Source organism: Salvelinus namaycush, chromosome 9 (genome assembly GCF_016432855.1).
Source record: "Salvelinus namaycush isolate Seneca chromosome 9, SaNama_1.0, whole genome shotgun sequence".
NCBI lineage: Eukaryota > Metazoa > Chordata > Actinopteri > Salmoniformes > Salmonidae > Salvelinus > Salvelinus namaycush.
In genome coordinates this window covers 10,280,499-10,302,355 of record NC_052315.1, presented here as the reverse complement: position 1 = coordinate 10,302,355, position 21,857 = coordinate 10,280,499, and the positions used below count along the sequence as shown (strand labels likewise).

General features: G+C 42.2%; 1 protein-coding gene across 1 annotated transcript in view; it reads right to left on the bottom strand.

Annotated features, from left to right (window-relative positions):
- The window catches only part of ptgfr (prostaglandin F receptor (FP)), a 33,945-nt gene extending 12,753 nt beyond the window's left edge, over positions 1 to 21,192 (bottom strand). The window contains exons 1-2 of the mRNA XM_039001153.1: positions 20,353 to 21,192; positions 17,189 to 17,482 (exon numbers count right to left, since the gene is read on the bottom strand). Coding sequence (XP_038857081.1) covers positions 17,189 to 17,482; positions 20,353 to 21,192 — 1,134 coding nt within the window. The remainder of the gene's footprint in view (positions 1 to 17,188; positions 17,483 to 20,352) is intronic.
- Positions 21,193 to 21,857: the final 665 nt, after the last annotated feature.

Genomic DNA, 21,857 nt, shown 5'->3' with positions numbered 1-21,857 from the left:
AATGCTTGTTGAAGTCTTCGATTATCACGGATTTATCGGTGGTGACCGTGTTACCTAGCCTCAGTGCAGTGGGCAGCTGGGAGGAGGTGCTCTTGTTCTCCATGGACTTTACAGTGTCCCAGAACTTTTTGGAGTTAGAGCTACAGGATGCAAATTTCTGCTTGAAAAAGCTGGCCTTTGCTTTCCTGACTGACTGCGTGTATTGGTTCCTGACTTCCCTGAACAGTTGCATATCGCGGGGACTATTCGATGCTATTGCAGTTCGCCACAGGATGTTTTTGTGCTGGTCGAGGGCAGTCAGGTCTGGAGTGAACCAAGGGCTATATCTGTTCTTAGTTCTGCATTTTTTGAACGGAGCATGCTTGTTTAAGATGGTGAGGAAGTTACTTTTAAAGAATGACCAGGCATCCTCAACTGACGGGATGAGGTCAATAACCTTCCAGGATACCCGGGCCAGGTCGATTAGAAAGGCCTGCTCGCAGAAGTGTTTTAGGGAGCGTTTGACAGTGATGAGGGGTGGTCGTTTGACCGCAGACCCGTAGCGGATACAGGCAATGAGGCAGTGATCGCTGAGATTCTGATTGAAGACAGCAGAGGTGTATTTGGAGGGCAAGTTGGTCAGGATAATGTCTATTAGGGTGCCCATGTTTACGGATTTAGGGTTGTACCTGGTGGGTTCCTTGATGAACTTAGATTGTAGGACTGCCGGGGTGTTAAGCATATCCCAGTTTAGGTCACCTAACAGAACAAACTCTGAAGCTAGATGGGGGGCGATCAATTCACAGATGGTGTCCAGGGCACAGCTGGGAGCTGAGGGGGGTCGGTAGCAGGCGGCAACAGTGAGAGACTTATTTCTGGAGAGATTAATTTTTAAAATTAGAAGTTCGAACTGTTTGGGCATAGACCTGGAAAGTATGACAGAACTTTGCAGGCTATCTCTGCAGTAGATTGCAACTCCTCCCCCTTTGGCAGTTCTATCTTGACGGAAAGTGTTATAGTTGGGTATGGAAATCTCAGAATTTTTGGTGGCCTTCCTAAGCCAGGATTCAGACACGGCAAGGACATCAGGGTTGGCAGAGTGTGCTAAAGCAGTGAGTAAAACAAACTTAGGGAGGAGGCTTCTGATGTTGACATGCATGAAACCAAGGCTTTTTCGATCACAGAAGTCAACAAATGAGGGTGCCTGGGGACATGCAGGGCCTGGGTTTACCTCCACATCACCCGAGGAACAGAGGAGTAGTAGGATGAGGGTGCGGCTAAAGGCTATCAAAACTGGTCGCCTAGAGCGTTGGGGACAAGTAATAAAAGGAGCAGATTTATGGGAGTGGTAGAATATATTCAGGGCATAATGTGCAGACAGGGGTATGGTGGTGTGCGGATACAGCGGAGGTAAGCCCAGACACTGGGTGATGATAAGAGAGGTTGTATCTCTGGACATGCTGGTTATAATGGGTGAGGTCACCGCATGTGTGGGAGGTGGGACAAAGGAGGTATCAGAGGTATTAGGAGTGGAACTACGGGCTCCATTGTAAACTGAAACAATGATAACTAACCCGAACAACAGTATACAAGGCATATTGATATTTGAGAGAGACATATAGTAAGGCATAAAGTAATCGCAGGTCTTGATTGGGAGAGCTAGCTAAAACAACAGGTGAGACAACAGCAGCTAGTCAGCTAACACAACAACAGCAGGTAAAATGGCGATGACTAGGCAGAGAGGGTCGGATTAACTACACACAGAGCCTGAGTTCGCGGCTGGGGCCGACAGATAAACACAAATAAACAGAATGGAGTACCGTGATTAATGGACAGTCCAGCAGGCATCAGCTATGTAGCCAAGTGATCATAGTGTCCAGGGGGGAGCAGTAGATGGAACAGGGAAGCCGTCACCACGCTAGCACGCGGCGTTTAAAGTTAGTAGCCCGGGGGTGGTCTGCTCAGAGGGAGGCCGGTTGAGGGCACAGCGGATGGAGTATTCGTCGGCAGACCAGACGTGGTGGTGCGGCGGGGCGCCGTGTCGACAGAGAATCCAAGCCAGATGGCGAAAGAGGTATTGTAGTATTTTGTTTGCTAACTGGTGCTAGCTTCGTGGCAGTGGCGTTAGGGGAGGGTGCAAGCTAGCTGCGAGCTAGCTAGCTGCAAGCTAGCTGTGAGGATCAGAAGTAGTGGCTCAGGGATTACGGCAGGAATCCGGCGTTGTTGTGGAGAGACAGTCCGATGCTGGTAGATTGGCGAGTAATATCCAGGCTAAGAACAGGGCTGGTGTCTGTGCAGAAGGTAAAAGCCGCTAGCAGTGACTAAGAATGACTAAATAGCTTGTAGCTGATTAGCTGGTTAGCTACTGGAGGTTCTTGAATGTGTTCCAAAGTTAAGAATCCGTATCACATTGGGTGAGGCAGGTTACCGGAAGGTATAATCGAATTAAAAATCGAAAAGAGATAGAATTTAAAAAAAAATATATACAAAAAATACGAAAAATACAAAAGTACACGAGAGGACGAAACAAAACACGCCTACACTGCTACGCCATCTTGGACCCATGAGAGGGGCTTAAGTTTAGTTCGATATGCACAAAAAGCTAATTTCTCTCAAATGTTGTACACAAATTTGTTTACATTGCTGTTCGTGAGCATTTCTCCTTTGCCAAGATAATCCATCCACCTGACAGGTGTGGCATATCAAGAAGCTGATTAAATAGCGTGATCATTACACAGGTGCATCTTGTGCTGGGGACAATAAAAGGCCACTCTAAAATGTGAAGTTGTCACACAACACAATGCCACAGATATCTCAAGTTTTAAAGGATCATGCTGATTGCAGGACTGTCCACCAGAGCTGTCGCCAGACAATGGCATGTTAATTTCTCTACCACAAGCCACCTCCGTCGTTTTAGAGAATTTGGCAATAACACGCCAGCCCAGGACCTCCACATTCAGCTTCTTCACCTGTGGGATCGTCTGAGATCAGCCACCGGACAGCTGATGAAATTTAGGAGTATTTCTGTCTGTAATAAAGACCCTTTGTGTGGAAAAAATCAGTCTGACTGGCTGGTCCTGGCTCCCCAGTGGGTGAACCTGGCTCCCAAGTGGGTGGGCCTATACCCTCCCAGGCCCACCCATGGCTGCTCCCCTGCCCAGTCATGTAAAATCCATAGATTAGGGCCTAATTAGATTAGGGTCCACATCACCAATGAACTATCATGGTCCAAACACACCAAGACAGTCGTGAAGAGGGCACGACAAAACCTTTTACCCCTCAGAAGACTGGAAAGATTTGGCATGGGTCCACAGATCCTCAAAAAGTTATACAGCTGCACCATCGAGAGCATCCTGACAGGTTGCATCACTGCCTGTTATGGCAACTGCTCGGCATCTGACCGTAAGGCGCTACAGAGGGTAGTGCGTACGGCCCAGTACATCACTCGGGCCAAGCTTCCTGCCATCCAGGACCTACAGTTGAAGTCGGAAGTTTACATACACTTAGGTTGGAGTCATTAAAACTCGTTTTTCAACCACCCCACAAATTTCTTGCTAACAAACTATAGTTTTGGCAATTCGGTTAGGACATTTACCTTTGTGGATGACACAAGTCATTTTTCCAGCAATTGTTTACAGACAGATTATTTCACTTATCACAATTCCAGTGGGTCAGAAGTTTACATAAACTAAGTTGACTGTACCTTTAAACAGCTTGGAAAATTCCAGAAAATTATGTCATGCCTTTAGAAGCTTCTGATAGGCTAATTGACATCATTTGAGTCAATTGGAGGTGTACCGCTGGATGTATTTCAAGGCATACCTTTGCTTGACATCATGGGAAAATCAAAAGAAATCAGCCAAGACCTCAGAAAAATAATTGTAAACGTCCACAAGTCTGGTTCATCCTTGGGAGCAATTTCCAAACGCCCGATGGTACCACGTTCATCTGTACAAAAATAGTATGCAAGTATAAACACCCAGCCGTCATACCGCTCAGGAAGAAGACGTTCAGTCTCTCCTAGAGATGAACGTACTTTGGTGCGAAAAGTGCAGATCAATACCAGAACAACAGCAAAGGACCTTGTTAAGATGCTGTAGGAAACAGGTACAAAATTATCTATATCCACAGTAAAACAAGTCCTATATCGACATAACCTGAAAGGCCGCTCAGCAAGGAAGAAGCCACTGCTCCAAAACGGCCATAAAAAAGCCAGAATAGGGTTTGCAACTGCACATGGGGACAAAGATCGTACTTTTTGGAGAAATGTCCTCTGGTCTGATGAAACAAAAATAGAACTGTTTGGCCATAATGACCATCGTTATGTTTGGGGGAAAAAGGGGGAGAACACCATCCCAACCGTGAAGCACGGTGGTGGCAGCATCATGTTGTGGGGTGCTTTGCTGCAGGAGGGACTGGTGCACTTCACAAAATAGATGGCATCATGAGGGAGGAAAATTATGTGGATATATTGAAGCAACATCTCAAGACATTAGTCAGGAAGTTAAAGCTTGGTCGCAAATGGGTCTTCCAAATGGACAATGACCCCAAGCATACTTCCAAAGTTGTGGCAAAATGGCTTAAGGTATTGGAGTGGCAGTCACAAAGCCCTGACCTCAATCCTATAGAAAATTTGTGGGCAGAACTGAAACTCGTGTGCGAGCAAGGAGGCCTACAAACCTGCCTCAGTTACACGAGCTCTGTTAGGAGGAGTGGGCCAAAATTCACCCAACTTATTGTAGGAAGCTTGTGAAAGGCTACCTAAATTGTTTGACCCAAGTTAAAAAATGTAAAGCCAATGCTACCAAATACTAATTGAGTGTATGTAAACTTCTGACCCACTGGGAATGTGGTGAAAGAAATAAAAGCTGAAATAAATCATTCTCTCTACTATTATTCTGACATTTCATGTTCTTAAAATAAAGTGGTGATCCTAAATGACCTAAGACAGGGAATCTTTACGAAGATAGATAGAACATGTGTCAGGAATTGTGAAAAAGTTTAAATGTATTTGGCTAAGGTGTATGCAAACTTCCGACTTCAACTGTATATAATAGGCAGTGTCAGAGGAAAGCCCAAAAAATTGTCAGAGACTCCAGTCACCCAAGTCATAGACTGTTTTCTCTGCTACTGCACGGCAAGCGATACTGGAGTGCCAAATCTAGGACCAAAAGGCTCCTTAATAGCTTCTACCCCCAAGCCATAAGACTGTTGAACAATTGATCAAATGGCCACCGGACTATTTACATTGACACCCCCCCATTGGTTTTGTACACTGCTGCTACTCGCTGTTTATTATCTATGCATAGTCACTTCACCCCTAGCTACATGTACAAATGACCTCAACTAACCTGTACCCCCGCACATTGACTCGGTACCGGTACCCCCTGTATATAGCCTCATTATTGTTATTTTATTGTGTTATTTTTTATTATTTTTTACTTTAGTTTATTTTGTAAATATTTTCTTAACTCTTCTTGAACTGCACTGTTGGTTAAGGGCTTGTAAGTAAGCATTTCACGGTAAGATCTACACTTGTTGTATTCGGCGCATGTGACAAATAAAGTTTTATTTGATTTTGATTTGAATTAATTTATTTCAATTGACTGATTTCCTTATATGAACTGTTAAAACAGTAAACAGTAAAATCGGTGAAATTTTTGCATGTTGCGTTTATATTTTTGTTCAGAATATTTTGTCTGGAATTGTGTTTGGTTAGTGGGTTTTCGGTTTTGCAGTAAGTGTACATGTGATGTGATCCGTCCTCCAATTAAATGGGTGGAGTAAAAGGCTAGCAACACTCCGTACTCTTCAGAGCCCTATGAAATGACACCATATATACATTCTACAGACTCTACTGAGTATTCCCTACAATACTTTTACAGCGACACCCAGAATAGTTCTTGCATTATGCCAATCTGTATTCCACATACAGTGATTCGCATTGGGGGCATTTATTTGATCTTGGAACATGTTTTAAACTCACATTTTATTCAAATGTCACCTAAATATGAACAAATATGAATCATTGTTAATGTTTAGACAATTGTTTTTCATATATCATGAATGGTTATTGACAATTTTTTCCTATTACGTGGGGGACTTTTATTTTGAACATTTCACAAATTCTGTGACCCGGAAAGACTTTTTTAGTGTTGCCTTCGAGACGCTAATCATGTGATCACTTCGCTAATCAAATGCCCCACTTGTGCTGCCACTGGACAGCGAAAAGCTAGTAAGTGAACCTTAGTTTATTGTAATTTAAATTAGTTTGTACTAGTTAAGTGTTGAGTTAGATAACAATAGCTACCTAAATTATTATTTCAAATAATTTTGGTGACTTCACAGCAATTGCTAGCTTGCCTAAATTTAGCTAGCTAGCAGGCTCAGCTAAATACAAATCCCCCAAGATACAGCCATGTCTCATAGTCACGTAATGAGATTTGTAAATGAAAGAGGAATATAATAATATAAATTGAATAGAGTTTCCCAGCTTCCCATTTAGAGTTTCTGACGCAGCACAGAAATGCCCTTATCCAGATGGTGTGCAAAGACAACTCCTAACAGACCTTCTAACTTTTTGTTGTTGTTACTTTTAAGGTTGGAACTAACATGCAGTACCTCCAGTAGAAAGAGAGGCAAGAACAATTCCTCCGCTCAGGGACAAGCTACACTATTTACAGCTCTGTGTAATGTTCAATGCTTTGCTGGACTTTTTGAAACTTCATGTATTTTTATTGTTTTAAATTGAACAAATAAATGCTATCTAAGAGACTGGAGTCATGTCTTCCTTTGTTGGTCAACCTAGATAGGGTTGATAGGGTTGAATGGCCATACCTCTTTCGCGTCTTGGAAAAGTTTGGTTTAGGTACCATGTTTGCAAATTTGATAAAATCACTCTACAAATCTCCTAAAGCTAGGATTGCTACCAATGGGATTACTTTCTCCTCTTTCCCTCTCTATAGGGGGAACAGACAAGGTTGCCCAATTAGCCCCCACCTCTTTGCCCTCGCCATCGAACCGTTGGCTGAGGCTATTAGATCGTGCACTGACATACATGGCTTTGAGGTGGGCCCCCATACCCATAAGTTATAACTCTTTGCGGACAACCTTATCTTATTTCTAACAAACCCAGAACATTCCCTCTCTCACTTACAGAACCTACTACAGTGTTATAGTTCTTTCTCTGGATATAAGGTCAATTTTGATAAAAGCTAAATCTTACCATTATCTGTCTTTGACCACCATACCATCAAGCACAAGTTTCCTTTTAGATGGTCTCCTATGGGCTTCACATATTTGGGCATAATGGTGGATGGTAACCTGAAGAACCTCTATAAACTCAATCTGGCCAGCTTGTTGCAAAAGGTGGAGGGTGACCTGTGTAAATGGATGGACTAGCCTCTCACTCTACTGGGTAGAATCAATGTAATTAAAATGAATGTCCTTCCCAGATTTCTATATTTGTTTCAATCTCTCCCTATCCCTGTTCCCGCAGCATTCTTTTCCTCTCTCGACAAGCTGACCAGACGGTTTATCTGGCACGTTAAAACCCCTAGGGTTGGCCTGGATAAACTGACCCTTGATTATGGTCAAGGGGGCTTAAACCTCCCCAATTTTAGAATATACTACTGGGCTGCACAGTCTAGGTTTCTGGCTCAGTTTGACAATGGTCCCTCTCCCTCATGGTTGAACATTGAAAAGTTTGAGGTAAATGATGACACTGGGGCAGAACTGTTTTACAAATGGGACAGAAAATCAATAAAAACCATCAGAGACAACCCTTTAATCATACATTCTGTCCTGGCATGGTGCAAACTGGATGAGCTGTTCAGACGAGAGGGATTTCTTTCCCCTAAAACCCCTTTATGGAACAATAGATTGATTCCTATGTTTTTCTAGAATAGTAACTTTAGACCATTGGTCTGATAAGGGGATCACTCTTCTGGAACATTGTTATGAGGGAGTTCTTATGTCTTTTGATCAGCTGAAACAGAAATATTACTTGCCTAACAAGGACTTCTTTAGCTACCTACAACTACGAAACTTTATTAGGGTGACTCTCAAGGGACAATGGAACCTACCTAAGATGTCACCTATTGAACAACTCTGCCTTCGCAGACCAACCATTGTTCAAGACCATTTCCCGTGTTTACGATGCTCTTATGTCAGGACTAACACTGCCTGAGCTAGATAAACCCCGACTTAGATGGGGAAAAGATCTGGGTATTAATCTTGATGAGGGTCTATGGAGTGACCTATGCAGGGATGGTGTTACTTCCACATTGAACTCCAGATACAGACTGATCCAGTTTAATTTCCTCCATCAGCTCTATATCACCCCATCTAGACTGCACAAGTTCAACCCTGATATCTCCTCCCTATGTTTTAGATGTGGCTCAGATGAAGGAACATTCCTCCATTCCACTTGGCAGTGTTCAAAACTACACAGTTTCTGGCAGGGGGTATGCGATACCATATCCTCAAATCATGGGGTTGCATTCCCTTTAGACCCGGAGGTTTGTCTACTGGGTAACTTTACTAATTCCAATCTTAGGCAAAGCCACACTATAAAGCTAACAGAAATATTGCTAGCGATTGCCAAGAAATGTATTGCCTTGAAATGGAAATCGGATTCCCCCTGCCAGTTGCAATGTGGCTATCGGAAGTTAATAGTTGTATCCCACTGGAGAAAATCACTTACTGCTTGAGGAATAAGTTAGAGACATTTTACAGAATTCGGCAACCTTTTATTGACTATATGCAGATTCTCCCCTCACATCACATTGATTGAATCTCTGTATAATCCTCACATACTGTTTCACATGTCATGTATAATATGTACAGTAGCCTACAGCAGGTGACCATATGATCCAATGTCTCATTATTCTTTTTTTTTTATTATGACTTATTTATTGTATGTTTGTATATATCATTTTTTTCAACAAAAAAAATGTTACGCTTGTCTGTCACCTTCACTTTGTCTAATATCTTTTCATTTTTGTTTTGAATGTTCTTAATTGGAAAATGCAAAAAAAAAATTAAAAATAAATAAAAGAACAAATAAAAGGAAATGTGACACTGGGTCAGATCAGCTCAGCAATGATTGACAATAACCAGACCCCTTCTTTCCCCCACAGAAAAGGGGAGGAACTGGGCCGGTTTGACAGTTCACACCCTGTTGTAAATTACAGGAGAAGGGGGGGAGGCTCTTTCTCCCCCTTTAGTATCAACCAAAGGAATGTCTTTGTTTCAAAGACAGTTTTCCCTCTTAAACTCTAACACGGTCAAAAGTGGATACTGGATCAATATTTCTAACATAACAATGTGGGGAATGGTCAGTGGGGAGCTATAGAAAACTAATGTCATATGGGTTTTCATTTTGTGATGTCATTAAAACTGGTGAAAAATAAATAATGTAACTCGAAAAGTATTTACACTACAGGTATGAAGTCTCCATCCTTAACGTTGTGCATATAATATAAACAATTATGAAAGTATTTTTGTTAAGATATGAATGTGATTTTAGGAGGTATGAGAGAATCTATCTCCTATAAACTGTGCATAAGTAAGTAGCCACGCCCTGAGTGAGGTCGAGAGCATGTCAGACAGAAGGAACAATGCACCTTTGACGAGAGTGCATAACAAGCATTGCCAACGAAATTAACATTAGACCAGGAAAGACGGGGAGTTGCAGCCCATGTCTAAAGTGGTTTAAATGCTGAATCTCAGAGACCAGGAAACGTGAGCCGAGAGCTACATGTTTGAAATGGTTGGAACTTTGAACCTCAACTCGAGGTGAAGAAATAAACTCACCTTCCTTTAGACCAGAGAGACGGCGAGCTGCAGCTCATGTCCATTGTGGTCCGAATCCTGAATACCATCACGAGGGGGAAAACAAACTCCCATCAGACAATCACTAAAACAGCTGATTAGCTGTCTTGAGTCAGATATCGAGAAAAGCTCATCTAAGTGAGACTATCCTACTACACTCATCACCAATGGGAACCGTTGACACGGCTGGCTATCTTTCAGAGTGAACAACAGTGGAAGATGAGAAAGGGGAGACCCCTTTCAGACAATCAGAGCCATACAGCTTGCCACTGAAAGGCCAACAATCTTCCTAAGGAGGGCTGGTTTCGACCGAACAAAGGCACTCATATGTAAATACATTAATGATTTCTTATTCCAAACGGGCGGCGGTTCGTGTGCAATATACACTGCTCAAAAAAATAAAGGGAACACTTAAACAACACAATGTAACTCCAAGTCAATCACACTTCTGTGAAATCAAACTGTCCACTTAGGAAGCAACACTGATTGACAATAAATTTCACATGCTGTTGTGCAAAAGGAATAGAAAAAAGGTGGAAATTATAGGCAATTAGCAAGACACCCCCAAAAAAGGAGTGATTCTGCAGGTGGTGACCACAGACCACTTCTCAGTTCCTATGCTTCCTGGCTGATGTTTTGGTCACTTTTGAATGCTGGCGGTGCTCTCACTCTAGTGGTAGCATGAGACGGAGTCTACAACCCACACAAGTGGCTCAGGTAGTGCAGTTCATCCAGGATGGCACATCAATGCGAGCTGTGGCAAAACGGTTTGCTGTGTCTGTCAGCGTAGTGTCCAGAGCATGGAGGCGCTACCAGGAGACAGGCCAGTACATCAGGAGACGTGGAGGAGGCCGTAGGAGGGCAACAACCCAGCAGCAGGACCGCTACCTCCGCCTTTGTGCAAGGAGGTGCACTGCCAGAGCCCTGCAAAATGACCTCCAGCAGGCCACAAATGTGCATGTGTCTGCTCAAACGGTCAGAAACAGACTCCATGAGGGTGGTATGAGGGCCCGACGTCCACAGGTGGGGGTTGTGCTTACAGCCCAACACCGTGCAGGACGTTTGGCATTTGCCAGAGAACACCAAGATTGGCAAATTCGCCACTGGCGCCCTGTGCTCTTCACAGATGAAAGCAGGTTCACACTGAGCACATGAGCACATGTGACAGACGTGACAGAGTCTGGAGACGCCGTGGAGAACATTCTGCTGCCTGCAACATCGTCCAGCATGACCGGTTTGGCGATGGGTCAGTCATGGTGTGGGGTGGCATTTCTTTGTGGGGCCGCACAGCCCTCCATGTGCTCGCCAGAGGTAGCCTGACTGCCATTAGGTACCGAGATGAGATCCTCAGACCCCTTGTGAGACCATATGCTGACACATGCACATTTGTGGCCTGCTGGAGGTCATTTTGCAGGGCTCTGGCAGTGCACCTCCTTGCACAAAGGCGGAGGTAGCGGTCCTGCTGCTGGGTTGTTGCCCTCCTACGGCCTCCTCCACGTCTCCTGATGTACTGGCCTGTCTCCTGGTAGCGCCTCCATGCTCTGGACACTACGCTGACAGACACAGCAAACCTTTTTGCCACAGCTCGCATTGATGTGCCATCCTGGATGAACTGCACTACCTGAGCCACTTGTGTGGGTTGTAGACTCCGTCTCATGCTACCACTAGAGTGAGAGCACCGCCAGCATTCAAAAGTGACCAAAACATCAGCCAGGAAGCATAGCAACTGAGAAGTGGTCTGTGGTCACCACCTGCAGAATCAATCCTTTTTTGGGGGTGTCTTGCTAATTGCCTATAATTTCCACCTTTTGTCTATTCCATTTGCACAACAGCATGTGAAATTTATTGTCAATCAGTGTTGCTTCCTAAGTGGACAGTTTGATTTCACAGAAGTGTGATTGACTTGGAGTTACATTGTGTTGTTTAAGTGTTCCCTTTATTTTTTTGAGCAGTGTATATGATTAGTGTGAGAATAGTTCTAAAATGTATCCACGAAAAGTGTCCCTTTTCCTCTCTCTCTCTCTCTCTCTCTCTCTCTCTCTCTCTCTCTCTCTCTCTCTCTCTCTCTCTCTCTCTCCTCCCCACCACTCTTCATTCGTTGTGTATAAGCCACCATATTTTGTCAGTCCACTAGGGACCTTTGTCTCATGTAAAGGGTCTATGTTTATTCTGTGTTATTATTTAGTTAGCTAGTAAATAAATAATTATACCAATTTGTGTAGTACTGAATCATGAGTGAGACTGGGGATTTAGCAGATGCGTGAGGTTACGACTGTTCAGAATGATGATATGATATGAGGTAATGATTAATAAGATGACAAATCAGAATGATAATATGATATGAGGTAATGATTAATAAGATGACAAATCAGAATGATGATATGATAAGAGGTAATGATTAATGAGATGACTGGTCAGAATGATGATATGATAAGAGGTAATGATTAATGAGATGACTGGCCAGAATGATGATATGATAAGAGGTAATGATTAATGAGATGACTGGTCAGAATGATGATATGATAAGAGGTAAGGATTAATAAGATGACTAGTCAGAATGATGATATGATAAGAGGAAATTGTAATTTATTTCAATTTTTTTATTTAACCTTTATTTAACTAGGCAAGTCAGTTAAGAACAAATTGTTATTTGCAATGACGGCCGAGGAACAGTGGGTTAACTGCCTTGTTCAGGGGCAGAACGACAGATCTGTACCTTGTCTCCTCTGGGATTGATCCACCCACCTTTTGGTTACTGGCCCAATGCTCTAACCACTGCCGCCTCTAATGATTAATAAGATGACTGTTTATCGATTAAATAGATATATACCTTATAGAGTTTCATTGGGGAGATGGTAACTCTTTAAACAACCAAATTCCTAATGAGTAAATTGTTACATGATTAATTTAATCGGGTAACAATTAAAGATAGTTAGTTGATTAGATAAATAACAGTCATCAGATTAATGAAAGTAAAGTCACGACAATGTCTTTAATGTTCATTTGTTTTAGTGATAATACATTTGTGTTTACATCATTAAACCTTTATGTATGTGTTATGAATGACCAAAGGTGACTGACTGACCTTATAGTAAGAACAGCATCATATGATACAAGGCGTTTATGTATCTGTTACAAATGACCAAGCGGTCTGAACATAAATTAAGTACAGTGTCATGCGATATAGAGTCTTTATGGATGTGTTATGAATGACCGAAGGTGTCTCACGTCAAACTAAGTGTTACAGGACACTACATAAAATGTCAATAAATCGGTTATAAATAGGTTATTAACGTACTGTTGATTTATGAAGGTATGGCTCGTTTTTGTTGTGTGCGTGTTTGTGTACTGAGGAACAAGTAACTTGGTTCCAGAAGAAAGACACTTTCAATTTCTTTAGGTTTGGGGCTTTCATCAAGGTAAGTGTTTCTTTAGGTTTGGGGCTTTCATCAAGGTGTTTCTTTGTGTAAAGTCACCCCCAGGCTATTGCACACATTTCCACAATGTATCTACTTAAAACTGTATTTTAAACTTAACCCTAACTAATGAAGGCCAAGTTTGATGCGTTTATCCACCAGACCTTCCGCACATTTGGGAGGAAGTGTCTGGGAACGAGATTAGGTGTAATGTGACTAACATGGCATCACTTTAGAGTGTATGCCGTTCTTCAGCACAACATGTCACCCTTTATAAAGCACATGTTTATATTATGTTCGACATAGTGGGTTATATCACATTTGACATGGTGATTATGTCACACAGTACGGCCACATTTATGAACCCTTTATAAAGTATGACATAATGGTTATAGATGCTTTGTAACACATTTATGTAGTGCTTATGAATGCCTTATGAAGGCTTTATGAAGCCTTATTAAGCTGAACGTCATTTAAAGTGGGATCCCTTCGGTCAAATCCTTCTCCCTCCTGACTCTGCCTCTTTGACCCTACTCTACTCCCTTTCCACATCCTTTAACTCTCACTGTCCCCTTTCCTCCCGGCCGACTCATTGCATGCTAACAAAATATGGCTGCGGGCCATTGTTGGCAACTGTAACATTGAAGCTAAACCTAACCCTAACCCTTTTCCTAATCTTAACCTCAGTCTCCTGACCTGCCACGCTAATTTACCTAACCTGCCACGTTAGTTATCCTAACCTGCTATGTAAACAAATAATTTGTGTCGAGAAACCATCAGTCTCATAACACCGGAACTGACCAATGCAGGTATCAATGAGCATTTCCTGATATCAGGGAACACCCACATCAAGAAATGCCCCGCAAAACAGTCCGTAATTACACAATATTCGAGAATTTGACAAAAGCTGTAACCCTTTTAGCCATGACTCAACAAAAGATGAAGGATATGAGGAAGAAATGATCACTTATCATATGACTAATATCTTCTTCGGTGGTATCATAAAGCCTTCATGAACCCCCCTACCTTATGGGAGTGATTTAAAGGGGCATCAGACATAACATTTTGATAAGTTTTGTGTGTTGAAATGCAATATAACAAAGCTATTTTCTAACAAGTCTCTGTATTAACAATATCCCTCATCACTTATCCATCACTGCAAATTAATTTCATTGCCTGTCTGTCGGCATAGCCTAGGCCCACCTCCAAAAGCCTTCACAGTTTGCACATAAATGGCAATGACAATGTGTAGAAAAATTAATATAATTTAGTTTATACTGAAGGAGATCATTGCGCAAATGAAGTGGTAGCCTATATCGTTTTTCAAGTAGAAAAGAGCAGATATGGAGGTTAAAATGATGTGCTTACGATACAACAATACAATATCAATGTGTTTTAATTTACATACATCATCGTTTTTCACTCTTGCAGGTCTTTGGCATGCATATTGTTGGCATGATGGTTGACACAGACACAACATAGTTCTCTTTGTTCTGTTTCAGAAGTAAAACAAATAGTAGCACTTTACATTATAATAACTCCACGTAATAAAACATGTATACTGGCTTAATAAATAGTTTAATCATCATTTGCTAACCTTTCCTCCCACATTGTAAATGCTAGTAATCTAGTATACACTGAGTGTACAAAACATTAGGAACACCTGCTCTTTCCATGACACAGACTGACTAGGTGAATCAAGGTGAACGCTATGATCCCTTATTGATGTCACCTGTTAAATCCACTTCAATCAGTGTAGATCAGGGATGGGCAACTTTGATGGGGGTGGGGGCACAAAAAAACGGAACTCATGCGTACCCACATCCACCCCCCCTTTCAAAGTTACGTTTTAAAGTTAAATTCCTGCAATTCTGCAATTTTGCCATAGGTGGAGGCAAATGTTAGCAGTTTTTAATATGATAACTGAGAGCTAGTTGATAACTAGTTACTAGTAACTAAACTAGCCCCGGAGAGCTAGTTACCCCACGCTACCCTACGTTTAGAGAGTTACTATATTTAAAGGTCCAGTAGAGGTGACACCAAACAAAGCCATGTGTGAAAATAGTCTGCAGTTAAAAGACTGAAGCACTGGAAACATTTAAAGTTTATATATATACAATTTCTACCTGCAAATCATACATGTAACACGTTTACCTCAATCACATATCAGTAATAATTAAGTAATAAAAATCAACTAGAGAACAACTGTCTGGTCCGGCCAGCTGTTGTGTGTAGTCTACATCTCCATGTTTTATGATCAGTTCATATTCTCCAGGTTCACAACATTAGCAGAACATTCACATTACAGCTCTTCCTCAAGCCCTTTGTAACAGTTGTTTCACAACAGTTTTTGTGAATAAAATTTCAATATATTTCCTTATTCTTTAACCATTTATATGTTCTAGGGGCCATTTTGAGACCTTAAGGAGCATCAGGTACTGCTGGAATGTCTACCAATGGCATGTCCATCTTTTTGTTAGAAATTACACTGGTCACTCAAAACATGTATAAAGTATTTCTAAAGCATAAATAGCTCACATTTTATTTTAGATGAGGCCATGCAAAAAGATGTAATTTATGATTAGTAAATGGTTTATAAGGACCTGTATACATAGTCCATAGATAAGTAATGTTACTTCAACACACAGTATATCATATAAGAAAGCACTGTTAAATTAAAATGATCATGCTGAGTCATTTTAAAACCACTGAAAGGATAGAGGTGATCAGCTCATCAGATGAGCTTAACTGAGTTACTGTGCTGTAAATGGTGAACAGTCTGAACACCCATGGTGAGAGAATGACTTCAGAAAATGTTTTAATATAGAAAACTTGTGAACAAAATGTACTCTCAACATGGACAGACAGACACATAAATATAAAATGTGTCAAAAACTCATTTTTCATCAGTCCATAGCACCGCAGAAGGTCAAAGAGATATACCAACCATCTGCCAAACACAACAGCAACTTCAACAGCCGGGCCAGCCAGAAGAGTCTCTTCAGAATCCAAAACAAATCAATCTACGTGGAAATTACGTCATAACTGCCATATTGGGACTCCAGAAGATAGTGAAACAAGAGAAAAATGAATTTTACCGGAGGACCACCTGCTGGGGTGATCATTCAGATTGCCTGGCACTCACTCACTGACTGATGGGGAGCTGAAAACAATCAAATGGTCTTGTCATTCTGCACAATCTTCGAGCGCTGTGAGGAACTCCAGAGCTACAGATGTCTTTAGTTCTGAGCAGCTGGGTTTATACGCCATAACTGTCACAGAGAAGAATCAAGAAGACAACATTGACATGTAGTGCTGATTGCAGAGTTCATCCTTTCAAGGTCAGTTATAGGTTAGACAGACATATCAGTAACTGGGGCTAACTAACTCCAGGGTTCATCTTAGTCCTGTGTGTCATTGTCAATTATGACCAACACACCTATTACCAGTGTCTGTACACCTCACGAGTGTACAATTAAGCGATAAGGCCTGAGGAAGTGTGGTATATGGCCAATATACCATGGCTAAGGGCTGTTCTTAGGCAAGATGCAATGTGGAGTGCCTGGACACAGCCCTTAGCCATGATATATTGGCCATATACCACAAACCCTCAAGGTGCCTTATTGCTATTAGAAACTAGTTACCAGCGTAATTAGAGCAATAAAAATAAATGTTTTGTCATACCCGTGGTATACGGTCTCATATACCACAGCTGTCAGCCAATCAGCATTCAGGGCTCGAACTACCCAGTTTATAATACTTTGAATGATCCTTCATATGCTCTTCCTAAAACAAATCTTATCTGGTTCCTTAGCTTATCGCTTACTCCAACTATACATCAATGTGCTACAGGTGCTGCCTGCAAACACTCCACCTGGGACCCAGGGTCTCTCAGATCAGATGCCCCATCCAGGGGTTCAGGTGATGGGCTTAATTATTGTGTCTGGTAGGCATCCAACATTTCCATCCAAACAGAAGAATTCTGGTTTAGTGCTGATGGAGGTGCCGCTGGTCTCCCCAGAGCCTTTCACTGGGCTGCACTTCCAGCGGTTGAGGGGGTTGGAGTAGGAGTGGGACTTGGTGCTCCAGCAGCTGTGCACCAGCAGGAAGAGCTTCTTGAGGATGGCCTTTCTCAGGAGGATGTAGATCCAGGGGTCCAGGATCTGGTTCCAGGTGGCCATGCGGATTGACAGCAGCAGGCTGGCAAACGCACGCTCACCCTGGACCTGGGTGCTCAGTATGATGACGTTAACCTAGGACGGTAAACATAGGACATTATGTGAGACTGAATGTAATTACTTGAAGGGAACCATTTAAATTGTTGTTAGTTGATTACTGTGCTTTGTTCAACGCTTCAAATTGCGTTATTACAGTATAACCAGCTCTCTTGAATCAAGGGAAACTTATAAAAAGGGATTTGATTTAAGCTACCACTTTCTTTTATTGTCCTAGAAATAGCTGAATAGAATATGATTCAATTGCGTTTGAGAATGTGTAATAGTGTTTGTGTACACAGTGATGTGTGAGGGGCAGTAAATGAGTGAACGGTTTTTATATTAAGGGATACCTGGAGGTAATCGGACCTCTCTGAAATGAAAATGGATGGCAGTCCCCCCTGAGGATAATATATTTTTACCTGGCCCTCCCCGTGCATTTGAAAAAGAAAACATGTAACCCTCCAAAATTATCATTAAAACAAAATAGCTGAAATATAAATTCCACTTTAAGTAGGCTATCAATGTTGCAGTCGTGATTTCTATCAAATCCCTGAGAACCACTGCTGTAGTTCATACCACATTCATCCGTTAGAGGGTGGCATTTACCAATTTAAGCATTAAGGGTCTTCCACACTAAGGACGATAACTATAACAATACATTATTGATGTTGGCGAGCATCCACACTAGAGGAAAGTTTGTCGTTCTACAATAGCCTATACCTGTCAATCAACTGATCAATGCATCCTGCTGTACAGCATCCGTAGCCTATGGCACATTGTGCACGGGAACAGCTGGAAGAGAGGAGCTAGAGTTGTGTAGCCAAAGAAGCTAAATATTAGCTAGATATTAGGCCACTCATTAGGTAAATATTAAGGCTATAAATATTTACCTGTCAAAGTGCATGAAAAATAAGTTAGGCTAACAGATAATGAAATGACTGATCTGTGCGTTCCTCCAGGCTGTGCTCTGCAGTCCCCGAGCAGTCGGGCATGCAAAGCTCCACTATTGATTAGGCCTAGGATTTTAGACAACATTATTCCACCCTTAGGCTACAACAACACAGTGCAATTGGGAATGTATTATTGTTATCAAGTGCGTAGACCTACACATTTATTGGCTAGTGCTGTAAACTGCAGTGATGTAGGCTAATTTGAATAACCGCTCAAACGTCCTGTTTTGAATGCTTCATGCCAAAATAACTGCATACAGCCTAAGCCTGATAATGCAACCATTTAGATCAGTTGTGGATCTTTTTTAGACAGTTTACAAAGTTCAGAAAGGTACATTAGCAGGCTACTCATATGGTGAATTTTAATCACACCATCGAGACTTCTCTTTCTCTCCTTTCAAAATCACAGCCAGTTATTTTGGTTTCTGTATTTTATATTCAGCAAGCAAGAGCAAGCTGGAATCTCTCCTTGATCCGTAGAAAATAAAATGCTTGAAATAAGTGTACAACAGGCTATTGTAGTTCTAGTCTAGCATTTCCTGGGACTCCAAGAGGTAAAGAGGAATTATTAGGAATAATACTGCAGTGAATGGCATATAGGCCTACCCAATGAATTTACACAGATAAAAAAATAAAAAAAAGTTTATGAAATGATAAACATATCGCTATAAAGGCATACAGATAGTCCAGCCATCCACATGGACTGTTGTCCTCCCCATTCAGTAGCAGCATTGAAGAACCATCTCCTTTCAACTTCAAAATTCAATTGAACTTTTCTGGACTGTCTTCAGCGGACAGAGACTGCAAAGAAACCCTTCAATTATTGTGAAGGTAACTTTTTTCACTTGCTGTGGTCCTTGTGTAATTGTGCTATGCCATGCTTGTTATTGTTCATTGGTGCTTCCAAGAGAACTGGAACTAAAAAAAAACAACAAGATCAAATCACAAGGTTATTGATTTTCAATTAGGAAAGTCTGAGTTCTAAAAAGATGCCAGAGTTTTCAGTGTTGAAAGTGGAATGCCCATCCAGCCAGGCTCAGCGAGGAGAATGAGAGGGAGAGAGAGCGCAGGGTAGTACACCAAAGTTACACAAAGTCGAATTCAATATGTAAATTCCAAAATGCTGAAAATAACTGACATTTAATCGATTACAAAATACATGACCCTCCCTGGACAAAGAAAATATGAAACCCTCCCACATTTTCCTCCGGGTAACATTGTGTACATTTTGAACGCTCCGTAAACATCTTATTGATGTAGGTCTAATGAAATGTCTTGCCAGAGAAAAAACTATATTGTTTGACCTTCCCTTACAAGCCTTCTCATCACGTGTTAATGATCCAGCTTAATCTAAGTTATTATACTGTCACTTTTAATTTTAAGAATCCTGGTCTACGATTAATGGCAGACATAGAAATAAAAACATTGTCAAAGGAGGACCATTTATTTCAATAAGACTCGTCAGAGGTTCCATCACAGAGAAGAATTCTGGATTGAGAATGTTTCCCCTCTACTTTTGCTGCATACCATATTTTGCTCTTAAAAGGGTTGGTAAAAACAAATGTCATTGAAATGGATGTAAAGTAACTACACAAAGTACTGGGAGAAAAGAAGGAGATTACATGCCAGAAATCTTGGCGTGAAATGACAAACTGCCTTAACGTGAACACAAGGGTCAAAAGCACAAAATAACAAACAGGCCAAAAATCTGTGCCCTATTAAACATCTTGAGCATCTCTACAAAGGTTTAAATAGCTCCCTTTCCTTTTGAAAGGATTTGTGAGCATTTCGAGTAGAAGAACAAATTGCTTGCTGTGGGAATCTTGGCAGACTCCACCAATGCAGAGGACTGTTGGCAGAGATGAGGTGAAAGTGAGTTCTTCATCACTGCTTAACAGACATACCAGAGATAAGCGCTTCTACAACCCAGTGAAAGGAGGGAAGAAGATGCCTTACCAATAAAGGGCCCCAGCACACACAGGACACAAGCATGATGGTTATGAGCTGGCAGATCATCTCAAAGTGGTGGGAGGTGTCCTTGCGGCGACGTTGGCGGTGGCAGCGCAGCTTGGACTGCACTAGGGTGCAGCTGGTCAGTGTGTTGCACACAATGGACACCAGCAGAGCCAGGAGGCCCAGTGTAGAGAAGATCAGCGGGAGGACCACGTCCAGCCAGTTGCGGGGCCCCTCCATGCGGAAGAAACACCAGCTCTGGGAGCGCTGCACCTTGTAGGGCCTCCACAGCAGCACAGGTAGCAGAGCCACCAGGGCAGCTAACAGCCAGGTCAGCCCCAGCAGCCTCTTCATGTGGTGGGCGGCAAGGGCTGTGGAGTGGAACAGGGGCCTGGTGACACCAATGCAGCGTTCCACCGCCATTAGGCTACCCAGGAGCAGGGGGCTCAGACCGAAAAACACCATGGACACCCCGAAGAGACTGCACAGTATGTGGTGCGGGTCAAAGGCTTCCCACTCCTTGTTACAAGCATAGACATATAGCACCAGGGAGCCGTTAATGAGGTGGCCCACGAGATCGGTGCCCACCAGGCCGCTGGCGAACAGCAGGAAGGAGGCCTTGGTCTTGAGGCGAAAGCGGCGGTAGGCTTTGACCAGGATGCAGAGAGCCAGGATGTTGGAGAAGATGCCCACGGTCATGGAAATGATGGAGGCGGTGACGGACAGCTCCGTCTGGCCGCAGGTGGTGTTGGAGTAGCTGCCTGATGCTGTCCTGCTGCATCCCGCCTCGGAACTCCCATTGCCTGGCATCATCAAGTCCTGGTCCAGTCTGAGGATCAACATGTGACAGAAAGGATGGTTGAATGGCTTTGACAGAGCCCCAAAACATTTATCTTCACGACACGTTAATAAACAACACTCCAACACAAATTACATTTAAAACGTAGATTTTACGGAGCAACTGAGTCATGACCAAGGTGAATACGTATACAGAGCTTTTATCTAGTAGGTCTACATTTTAGAGCATCAGACTTATAAGTCAGTGCTTACAAAATATATATATTTTTTCCTTTAAAATGTGCAGTGTACCACTGGGCTACGGTAAATGGTCATTCAAATAAGGAACAAGGAGTACCAGGCTCTCACTGTGCAACAGTCAATAAATATTTCATCATTGCAGTGGTAGAAGTGTGAGGTGCGTAAAAATACATTTATTGTGTTTACTTTATTGAGAGAAATCAAGCAAGGTATTGTGTCATTTTGGAGTCACTTTTATTGTACATAAGAATAGAATATGTTTCTAAACACTTCTACATTAATGTGGATGCTACCATGATTACGGATAGTCCTGATAAATCGCAAATAATGATGAGTGAGAGATGCACAAATATGCACAAATATCATACTCCCTAACAAATGCTAACCCTGTCATTGTACTGTTGAGCAGTTATCATGTCTTGGGGGTATGGTGCATCTGTACCTTTCTCACTCATCATATTTCAAGATGA